Consider the following 11,338-nt stretch of genomic DNA (forward strand, 5'->3'; position numbering starts at 1 on the left):
CCAATTAATATCAATCAAATTGCAGTTGGTTTGTTTTGATTCAAGCCATAATAACTCAGAAAATACAGCTAACTAACACAATAAAACCACGATAACATAATAAAAAAACATGTTTTTGAACAATTTAAAAAACGGAGTTATCTCGTTTTGGAACCAAACTCTTCATATATTGTACTTTAGGAAAAATCAGCGCTAAATATATACATTATGCTAAAGACACATGACGTCAGCGCCGCGGTACGGAAGCCGCGCAGCTTCACACTGCGCGATAATCGCATCCGCCATGCATCAGGCACCACCGGCAACAGAAAAGTAACAGCCCGCACCGATCGAAACGCCTAGAAATCACGCACAATCCCGGGACGAGCGATCCGAGCATTGCGGTTCCGCGCCCTGACGGCCAGCAGCGCTCGTGAATTGGCAGAGCGAGAGAGAGAGAGAGAGGGAGCGCGAGTGCGAAGCGATCGACGGATTGAAGGTGAGAGCGTTTGGCGGGTTAGCACAACGGCTAACGGCTACCGGCTACATCACCGTCTCCTCCGTACGAGCGCGTTGATACAACATCGTTACACGCGTTAACGCACATATAATGGCTTTAATGAGTTATATTTCACGTGTGGTCGAGGTTGAATGTGCGGTGTTGAGGTAACCGGGCCGTGTAAACACACACACACGGCCTACACACATCCTCACATAACGTTACACACACAGCGTACATCATACGCAAATCCCACATTCCGAAAGAAAGATACACATGTACACAGCCTACGCACATATCTCGCACACACTGAAACGCACACAATTGTGCAGATCTAAATATCATGTACGGTGTACGTTACGTGCCATACACACAGGTTGTACACAAACATACAGTATAACTGTCACACACACACTGTGTGTTATTGTGTATATGTATAATATATGTAATTGCACTGTGCCATTGCTATATCCCATATCTATTCCAAAAAGATTTAACTGGGCTTGTTGTTTCCTCTTTCCCTGTGGAGATGAAGGTCCCCAATTCTCACGAGTGTTGCCTCATACACCCTATTGTGTGTGAATGGCTGTTGTGTCTTGCTCATTTCTGGTTTGCTAGCACATTCACACATCTTTTATGTTTCGCGTGCGTGACAGAGGATGGAGTGGCAGCCGGATGAACAGGGATTACAGCAGGTGCTACAGCTGCTCAAAGACTCCCAGTCTCCAGATACGGCCACACAGAGAGCCGTTCAAGAGGTGAGCTCGCACCCTCACACCAATCTGCATGTGATGATTTCCCTGGATACCGCAAAGCATCACGTGACACGCAGCCGTTGCGACTACATGGGGGACAAAACGGCAGAATTTTATTCGGAATGTTTTTCTTTCCGTTAGAAACTGGAGCAGCTGAATCAGTATCCCGACTTCAACAATTATCTCATCTTCGTCCTCACCAGCCTGAAATCAGAAGGTCTGTGTTTTTCCAATGATACGGTCACGCTAAAGCTCTTGCACTTTTCTGAGAAAGAACATCTCTGTCTGTCTGCAGATGAGCCTACTCGATCTCTGAGCGGTCTGATCCTGAAAAACAACGTGAAGGCTCATTACCAGAACTTTCCTCCCGCTGTGGCCGACTTCATCAAGAGAGAGTGTCTCAACAACATCGGAGACCCGTCCCCTCTCATCCGCGCCACCATCGGTCAGTCTGAACGTGGGCTTAAAAACCTCCTATGTGACGTTTTTTCTTACGGAAACAGGATGTTGGGATGGGACATTTTAGCCTTTGAACTTCGATTTCTCTGCTGTCCTTCTGAAAGCTTTCATCACCGTATTTCATGACTTTTTTTATTACATAAATCATCAAAATAAGTCATTTTTCGTTAATCACCCTTTACGTGTGTCACTAGGATTTTGGGAATATCTAACCAATATAAAGCAGCAAAAAGTGCTCGTCAGCTTTGACAACAGTATTTAATCATTTAAAAAGGACAGCAAATTTGGACATCCGAGGTTTCAGATGGACCGTGAAGATGATCTTTTTACGATTGCTAATAGCGATGTAATGATTTAGGATACTGGGTTCAAAATGAACACAATATTTACGAACACAATTTAAAAGATGAATCTGAATTTTGAATAACAGCTTTATTTCAAAAACATGAACAAATTTCACATTTTTGTTGTACATGGCAGAATTAAACAAGTGAGTGACATTTAAAGGGACAGTTCACCCCAAAATGAAAATTCTGTCACCATTTACTCACCCTCAGATTGTTCCAAACCTGTATTCATTTCTTTGTTTTCTGAACAAACGGGAAGATATTTAGAAGAATGTCAGATCTCGCTTTGTTTTTTATTTTCCCTACTATGGGGGGCAAGACAAAGAATTTATTTGTATTTGGCAAAACAAAGAAATGTATACAGGTTTGGAACAATCTGAGGGTGAGTAAATGGTGACAGAACTTTCATTTTTGGGTGAACTGTCCCTTTAAGGTTTTGTGTACCTTTTATATGTAAATTATGAATTGAAAAGATCTGCCACTGAAAATAAAACTGAATTTCAATAAAATTAAAATGATAAAACTAACATTTCTTCAAACATTGCAATAACTACAATACGTATCTTGTTGATTTTTATCACGGTACGTCCTTCAACAATACATTGTTGCAGTGCTAGTCACTAGTCGATGGCATACTCTAGTATATAGTTTTTGATTTGAAAAGACCTAGGATCCTAAACACTGTTTTTTTTTTACATGTATTTGTGTGTAAATTGAAGTTAGCCGGACAAGCTGTTTAAACATGCATCTGTTTGCGCGCAGGTATTCTCATTACTACTATCGCCTCTAAAGGCGAGCTGCAGACATGGCCAGAACTGCTGCCACAACTCTGCAACCTTCTGAACTCCGAGGATTACAACACCTGTGAGGTAACACGCGCATGCTCGCATACTCAAGAGGTTCACGCGCCTCATCCTAACAACAATGTGATCATGAAATTTAGAGAGAAAAAGTGACATTCCATGAAAAAAGGGCTTTCTGAGTCATCGCACCCATAATGCATTGAGAAGTCTAAGCAGAACATTAGACAGTTTGCGCAAACTCGCCATGTGTTTGTGTGCAGGGCTCTTTCGGTGCGCTGCAGAAGATCTGCGAGGACTCGTCTGAGCTCTTGGACAGCGATGCTTTGAATCGACCTCTCAACATCATGATCCCCAAATTCCTGCAGTTCTTTAAGCACTGCAGCCCTAAAATCAGGTACACACACACCTCATGCTGAATGTTTCATGTTCGTTGAACAACATCATAAACATTCCCACTCTCTCTCTTTAGGTCTCATGCTATAGCGTGTGTGAATCAGTTTATCATCGGCAGAGCTCAGGCTCTCATGGACAACATTGACACCTTCATAGAGGTGAGTTCACCATCAATAACTTATGTGTGTGATAGGGTTGGGCGATGTCTACCAAATTTGCAGCGTTATAAAGTGAGGCACATGTGGCATGAGCTGCGCAGACACACATCTTCTTTATACAGCGCAGGCTGGGCAGTTATAAATTCAGGGGTGTGACATCTGTACAGCGCAAGCGTCACAGTTATAAAGTGAGGCTAGATTGTATTCTTATTCTGATGTTATATTCAATAAAAGAGTTTTAAGGCGACTTCTTTATACAACGCGAGCTGCGCAGACAGGCCTCTTTCTTATACAATGCGGACTGCGCAAACTGCGCATCCTCTTTATAGAGCACAAGCTTCACAGTTATACAGTAAAGTGAGGCTAGATTGTATTCTTGTTCTGATGTTATATTCAATTAAAGAGTTTTAAAGCGTATTCTTTATACAACGCGAGCTGCGCAGACACGCGTCTTTCTTATACAATGCGGACTGCGCAGACATGTGTCTTTATACAGTTATAAAGTCAGGTGGGTCTCCGCAAACTGCGCGTCCTCTTTATACAGGGTGAGCTCCACTGTTATTCTGATGTTATATTCAATAAAAGAGTTATAAAGCGTCTTCTTTATACAATGCGGGCTGCGCAGACACGCGTTCTCTTTATACAGCGCAGGCTACACAGTTATTCTGATGTTATATTCAATAAAAGCGTTATAAAGGGAGGCGCGACTTCTTTATACAATGCAGGATGCGCAGACACGCATCTTCTTTATACAGCGCGAGCTCCACTGTTAAAAAGTCGGGCTAGTCTGATCTGTACATTGTGAGGTGTAATGCCCATTACCTTTGTTCGTATTTGTTTACAGCGTGATTTGCAGCCTGCAGCAGAGAGCCGCGAGCGTCACGTGACGAAAGCGAAACATTTGTGTTTGTGTGGTCTTGACTGTGTTTGCGTTGTTCCGTCAGTCTCTTTTCGCTCTTGCGGGTGATGAGGACTGCGAGGTGAGGAAGAACGTGTGCCGAGCGCTGGTGATGCTGCTGGAGGTCCGAATCGACCGGCTCATACCCCACATGCACAGCATCATACAGGTGAGTGATATTAAAACAGACACACATGAGGGATTCGTGTTACCCTCTCACTGAATGCTTACGTCTGGTCTCTCGCGCTCTCTCTCTTCAGTACATGCTCCAGCGCACACAGGACGCAGATGAGAACGTGGCGCTGGAGGCGTGCGAGTTCTGGCTCACGCTGGCCGAGCAGCCCATCTGTAAGGAGGCTCTGTCAGGTCACCTGGTCCAGTGAGTACTGACACATGCAGAACATCCTGTTTACCGTCAGTGTGCTCACGTGTGATTTGACGTCACGTTTGTGTCTCCACAGACTCATTCCCATCCTGGTTAACGGAATGAAGTACTCGGAGATCGACATCATCTTGTTGAAGGTGAGTGTGTGTGTGCGATCATAAACAAATGATATCGGTTTCATTTCAACCACAGGAAACCGTACCTGTATATCGCTTTGGTTAAGAGCGTCGGTCAAGTAAATAAACGTGAAGTAGGGAGCTGCTACAGCGTGTGATTGATATGTTTGTTCAGGGTGACGTGGAGGAGGACGACAACGTTCCTGACAGCGAGCAGGACATCAAGCCTCGCTTCCACAAGTCACGCACCGTCACCCTGCAGCACGAGGGAGGAGAGGGTGAGGAGGGAGAAGATATCGACGAAGATGATGATGACGACGACGACACCCTGTCTGACTGGAACCTGCGTGAGTAATGTGGGACGAGGGAGCGGGGTCAGAAGAGTAAACCGACCAATCAGATTAGGAATGCTTCCATCATTTCCTGTGTAATAAATGTGGTTTGTTTGAAGTGTGTTTGTTTATTGCGCTTATTTTTCTTACTCGTAAATATAGAACTATTATTTTATGTAGGTAAGTGTTCTGCAGCTGCGCTGGACGTGCTAGCGAATGTGTTTCGTGACGATCTGTTGCCGCATCTCCTGCCGCTTCTAAAGGGTCTGCTGTTCCATCCGGACTGGGTGATCAAAGAGTCGGGAATACTAGTTCTGGGAGCCATTGCTGAGGGTACGTCTCTCTCTCACATGCACACGCGCATATAGATTTGAAACTCTCTTGCTCACGAATTCACACGTTTCGTTTCTCTCTCAGGCTGCATGCAGGGCATGGTGCAGTACCTGCCCGAGCTCATCCCGCACCTCATCCAGTGTCTGTGCGATAAGAAGGCTCTGGTGCGCTCCATCGCCTGCTGGACGCTCAGCCGCTATGCGCACTGGGTGGTGAGCCAGCCTCCGGACGCCCACCTCAAACCGCTCATGACGGAACTGCTCAAACGCATCCTGGACGGCAACAAACGGGTGCAGGAGGCGGCCTGCAGGTGAGGCTCGAAATATTGAGCGGATTTACAGCTAAATGGTTGAAGTTATTTAGCTCGTAATAGTTTCAGTAATGTTTTGATAAATTATTACAGCAACTGTCGTTTAAAAATACTTGATTTGATAAGAATTATTTTATATTGGCTTGGTATGGTTAACTGATCCTTTCATAATACAAATATACTTTGCTACTGTGGATTTGAACTTGGCTCGTCCAATAAGGTTTTACAGCCAGAATAGTACAGTTTTATATAAGTATTTGTGTGTCTGTTGCTCACTGTCAGTGCGTTTGCGACTCTGGAGGAGGAGGCTTGCACAGAGCTGGTGCCGTACCTCAGCTTTATTTTGGACACTCTGGTGTTCGCGTTTGGGAAATATCAGCACAAGAACCTGCTCATCCTCTACGACGCCATCGGCACGCTGGCAGATTCTGTCGGGCATCACCTTAACCAGCCGGTAACAGTCGCCCACGATCGCTTTGTTTCTTGCATGTCACTTTAAAGTGTTTATGGGTTTCCTTTTTTAATTTGGTTTAAAAGAATGTTTGAGTTCATTGTGTAGATTTTCCAACTATAGAAGGTGCAGAAAATGTTTTTAAATGTAAATATTTATCATGCTAAACATTTTATGACCCTACTTTAGGGCTGCCCAATATATTTGAAATAATTGAAATATTGCACAAAGGGGTGTCAAGCGATTAATAGCATCCCAAATAAAAGTTTGTGTTTACATAATATATGTCTGTGTATTATAAATATTTATTTAGTATTTTTAAACATGCATGCATATATTTAAGAAAAATATACAATTTTATAAACATTTATATATAGTTTAAATGATTTGTAAATATAAAAGAATGCATGCAAATATTTCCTAAATATGTATACATGTATGTGTTTATAAATGCAAAATGAATATGCACAGTGCACAGACATATTATGTAAACACAAACTTTCATTCTGGATGTGATTAATCGTTTGACAGCCCTAATTGCAAATGTGCATAAAATATTTTGCAGTAACTGAATGGTTTTAATACTTTAAACATGGCTCTAGACTAACTCTTGAGAGAGGTGGCACTGGTGCTACCAAGTTATTCAGTTGTCGTGGGGTGAGATAAGAAAAAAGAATCACTAAAACTTCATTAAAATGTATTTAACACATTAATAAATTAATTAGAAATTAATACAAATCATTGTTTATGTTTGAATTATTTTTATTGTATATGTAAACTCTCTTTTAACACTTTACCATATTTAAAGCACATCTTTCTTAAAGCTACTTTCTTCCTTTATTTGTTGTGAACGACTCCTATAAGAGAACACAATTCCTTTCATATCAGTGAGTGTTTTGGGGCCCGTCCTTTGTTGTTTGATGAACATTATAAACAGAGATCTTTATTATGATGCTGCCACTTTAAGAGCTCGCACAATATACTGGAACACACGTTTTGTTTCCCAACTGTTTGGTCACGAAACTGAATACCTTTACAAGGTTTCTTGTTAATGTGGGAATTTTGACGTTATGTTGTGTTTATATGTCCGTTTCATAGTAAGAAGGCGAAAATGAAAGAGAACTCAGTTTAGTATTTTGTGCTCTGACTCTCTGGGCGTGCGCATATCTCAAACAACCCGCGAGACCTGAAGCAGTGTTTGGCTTCAGTCAATAGCGACTTACAAATTAATAGTATTTAGCGCGAATAACGTTTTGTATGCTTTTTAGTCGCAGTCTAGAGCCCTGTTTAAAGCAACATTAGAGAACTTTGAAATAAATATTACCACAATAATTAGCACTACAGAATTGTACAGAACTATAAAAAGGTCGGGCTGAACAAAAATTTGTTACACACACACAAAAACATTTTTAGACTGTAATCTTTTGTTTTTGGATATTTTAATATGAATCCAGTTCATTTGATAAAGTTAAAACATTATTTTCTTGCATATTGTATATGTAATAACGTGCTACAAAATGCATTATCGCTTTTGTTCATGTTCTTTAATATCTTAAAAATATGCCCTATTTGCAACACAAGCGTTTACAGAATTTTGACATTGTTTGGTATAATTGTTGAGTTGTTAAATCAAATGTTAAAAAAATTCAAATGAAAAAAGTGTAATATTGGTATGGGAACTCAATGTTTTGATATATTTGTGCTGAGTTTGTAATGTGTATATGTGCAGGAATATATCCAGAAACTGATGCCGCCTCTCATTCAGAAATGGAATGAGCTGAAAGATGAAGACAAAGATCTGTTTCCTCTGCTGGAGGTGAGACGCTCAAAGCGTAGATTATTTTGTTGTAATATGAATTTTATTGATAGGAACACAAACCGCTAGCAAAAAAACAGTATAAAATGTTGAAAGCATTAAAAGATAAATAAGTCGTATATTGGATAAGAGACGTTTCTTCACTCTGTGTGTTTCTAGTGTTTGTCGTCTGTGGCTACAGCATTACAGAGCGGTTTTCTGCCGTACTGTGAGCCCGTCTATCAGCGCTGCGTTACCCTGGTGCAAAAAACACTCGCACAAGCCATGGTAAGAACACACATACACATACAACCATACTTTAATTTCCCTTCCATGTGTTATATGTGTATTCACCCGTCCGTGTCGGTGTGTTAGATGTACAGTCAGCAGCCGGATCAGTATGAAGCTCCAGATAAAGACTTCATGATCGTGGCTCTGGATCTGCTCAGCGGTCTGGCCGAGGGTCTCGGCGGTCATGTGGACCAGCTGGTCGCCCGAAGCAACATCATGACCCTTCTGTTCCAGTGTATGCAGGTACCGTTTGTGTTCACACATTCAAGAATCTGACCAGATAATACAGAATACATCAATACTAAAGTATGAAACTTGGGCACAGTTTTCTTGGGAAAATAAACTGGTTTGTTTTAATATTTCTGAAAGACGTCAATCCCGAAATGATTGACTTTCTGTAATCTCTATATATAGGACACCATGCCGGAGGTGAGACAGAGCTCATTCGCTCTGCTGGGTGACCTGACCAAGGCCTGTTTTCCGCACGTCAAGCCCTGCATCGGTAAGACGGCGTGTGTTTGACCTCATCTAGTCCGATTTGATATTTTTTTGGAGTCACATGTTAAACTGTGTGTTTGTGTGTGTAGCCGAGTTCATGCCGATCCTGGGGACGAATCTGAACCCCGAGTTCATCTCCGTGTGTAATAACGCCACCTGGGCCATCGGAGAGATCTGCATGCAGATGGGTGAGGATCACAGGATTAGGTTGTCAGATAACATGACATCATTGATGAGGTCGTTTCATTGTGACTTCGTTGACGTTCATTTTGAGACTTTCGACATCATCCATGTGAAGATTTGACTCTTGGGGTCATATGATAGGTTGTGATGTCACCTATGTGATTGCTGGATCATGTTGGTGATTTTGTGATGTGTGTGTTGTGGTAGGTGTGGAGATGCAGCCGTACGTGGCTCTGGTTCTTCCTCACCTGGTGGAGATCATAAACAGACCCAACACTCCCAAAACGCTTCTGGAGAACACAGGTACAGCTGATGCCTTCATATTGTGCTCGTGTTCTTCAGTAATCTCGCAATTACCAGTGACGCCCTCCTGTGTCTTTCAAAACCTTATAATTCTTGCACTTCCTCCGCAATTTGAACTGTGTGGGGTTTTTAAGCAGCTTTTTTGTTTCCGTTATTTTCAGTTCTCTCTTTGATTTTTTTTGTTTGTGTGTTTGCAGCGATCACGATTGGTCGTCTGGGTTACGTCTGTCCACAGGAAGTGGCTCCCATGTTGCAACAGTTCATCAGGCCCTGGTGAGTCGGTGCATAAGCGTCGCACTTTTTACACAAACCTGTTGAAACGTGCTGATTTAAATAGTTTTCCGGTGGAAATACTAGCGAAATACTTGGTTGTTTTCTTTCGCACCTGTTAACATGCTCGTCTTTTTGCAGGTGCACATCGTTACGGAACATCAGAGATAACGAAGAAAAGGACTCCGCCTTCAGAGGCATTTGTGTGATGATTGGTGTCAATCCTGGGGGTGTGGTCCAGGTACGTTCCGCTGTCCTGACACCATACCAGAACGCACTTATGTGAGTCTTTCATTTGGCCTTGATGTCCTCACCTCGATCTCTCCCGCTGCAGGATTTCATCTTCTTCTGTGATGCGGTGGCCTCCTGGGTTAACCCTAAAGATGACCTGAGGGACATGTTCTACAAGGTGCAGCCATACTGCTCCATGGTTCATTTAGCTTTTTTGAAGTTTCTGAATACGTTGCTAAATGGTGATTGTGCTCCGTTTCTCCAGATCTTGCATGGTTTTAAGGACCAGGTCGGTGAGGAGAACTGGCAGCAGTTCTCGGAGCAGTTCCCTCCCATCCTGAAGGAACGCCTCTCTGCATGCTATGGCGTATAGCCACGCCCCTCTGCTTCACACACAGCACACGCTGTCAGGTAACGGGCTAATATTGTGTCGTCATAAAGAGCGATACTTAGTGTTTTGTCAAGGTTTTCAGAACAAATATATAAAAATAATACGATAAAGGTACTTGAAGCAGAGTGACCCAAGATGTAGAGTCCTAAAAAAATCAAGATTAGTCGAAAGAAAAATATTTGCTAGTTGGGTAAGAAAAATAACTGGAATTAAGGTTCACTTCTTTATTATTAGTATTTAAACCAAGTTTATTTTTCTAGCCTTATAAGCAGATATTTCTCATTAACTCGCATATATTTTTTCAATAACAACATTAATAATTATTTGAATACTTTTACATATATTTTTTTTAACAATACCTAATATCTCAAGTCACTTTTTATTTCTCTAGTAAATGTATCTTTATAAAATAATGTTTTATGTATTTGTACTAGGGATGTAACGATTCACCCAGCTTGCGATGCGATTCACGATTCTGATCTCACAATGCGATTTAATCACGATTTTTTTACAGAATGAGTTGAGAAAAATTAAAATGAACAACTTTTATTATTTCTCTAATGCTGCACAATTCTTTGTAAAATAAAAATCTATTTTATGTCAAATAACAAAACTAAATAGCTGTTTTAAAACAAATTCCAAATTAAATAAATATGAAAAAAACAAAAGTCTCTTTAATATAAACAAACTAAGACTTTGTATGTGCTTTCCTAACTTGTACTTTTTTAAGAAATATCGGCATATCTACGTTTACCAAGTTTGCAGAAAAACAGCGGCCCCTGCTGTTCAAAACATGTACTGCGATTTTTATAACGTCTCAACTGACTTGAATCGTCATAGGTTATAATCGATTTTCAACGGGCTCACAGTGAATCGTTACATCCCTAATTTGTACTGGAAAATACAAAGTAACAAACTCTTGATGGTTCTCACGCAGTATAATTCTTGTATTTTTAATGTTGTTTTAAATATGCTAATGAACGTGCTAACTGTAGTTTCGTTTCATCCCACAGTTGAACCTTTAGGAGGGGGGAACTCATCCATCTGTGTATTGCACTGCCCTGATCGTGGGGGAGAGGGATGCGATTGGCCGCTCCGCCTGATGGACAGATCCCACGCCCTTTGTGTGTCCATGAGGGTGGGTGGGTGGGTGGGAGG

At 41.6% G+C, this 11,338-nt stretch overlaps 1 protein-coding gene across 1 annotated transcript; it reads left to right on the forward strand.

Moving 5' to 3' along the window:
• Positions 1-251: 251 nt before the first annotated feature.
• Positions 252-11,315, forward strand: tnpo2b (transportin 2b). Its single transcript, XM_057331203.1, has 25 exons — positions 252-478; positions 1,135-1,236; positions 1,375-1,450; positions 1,529-1,678; positions 2,802-2,908; positions 3,103-3,236; positions 3,312-3,393; positions 4,338-4,460; positions 4,552-4,670; positions 4,753-4,813; positions 4,968-5,139; positions 5,305-5,457; positions 5,542-5,767; positions 6,050-6,221; positions 7,948-8,034; positions 8,194-8,301; positions 8,389-8,547; positions 8,719-8,806; positions 8,892-8,990; positions 9,193-9,288; positions 9,486-9,561; positions 9,700-9,799; positions 9,893-9,967; positions 10,055-10,200; positions 11,194-11,315. The coding sequence occupies exons 2-24, from the start codon at positions 1,138-1,140 to the stop codon at positions 10,160-10,162; spliced, it is 2,670 nt and encodes an 889-aa protein (XP_057187186.1). The 5' UTR covers positions 252-478; positions 1,135-1,137; the 3' UTR covers positions 10,163-10,200; positions 11,194-11,315.
• Positions 11,316-11,338: the final 23 nt, after the last annotated feature.

Source organism: Triplophysa rosa, linkage group LG4 (assembly GCF_024868665.1).
Source record: "Triplophysa rosa linkage group LG4, Trosa_1v2, whole genome shotgun sequence".
NCBI classification, from domain to species: domain Eukaryota; kingdom Metazoa; phylum Chordata; class Actinopteri; order Cypriniformes; family Nemacheilidae; genus Triplophysa; species Triplophysa rosa.

Coding starts and splice junctions, on each gene's coding strand:
- tnpo2b (XM_057331203.1), top strand. CDS start 1,138: ATGGAGTGGCAGCCGGATGAACAGGGATTACAGCAGGTGCTACAGCTG. Junction 1,679..2,801: donor TCTCATCCGCGCCACCATCG/GTCAGTCTGAAC, acceptor GTTTGCGCGCAG/GTATTCTCATTACTACTATC. Junction 9,562..9,699: donor CAACAGTTCATCAGGCCCTG/GTGAGTCGGTGC, acceptor GTCTTTTTGCAG/GTGCACATCGTTACGGAACA.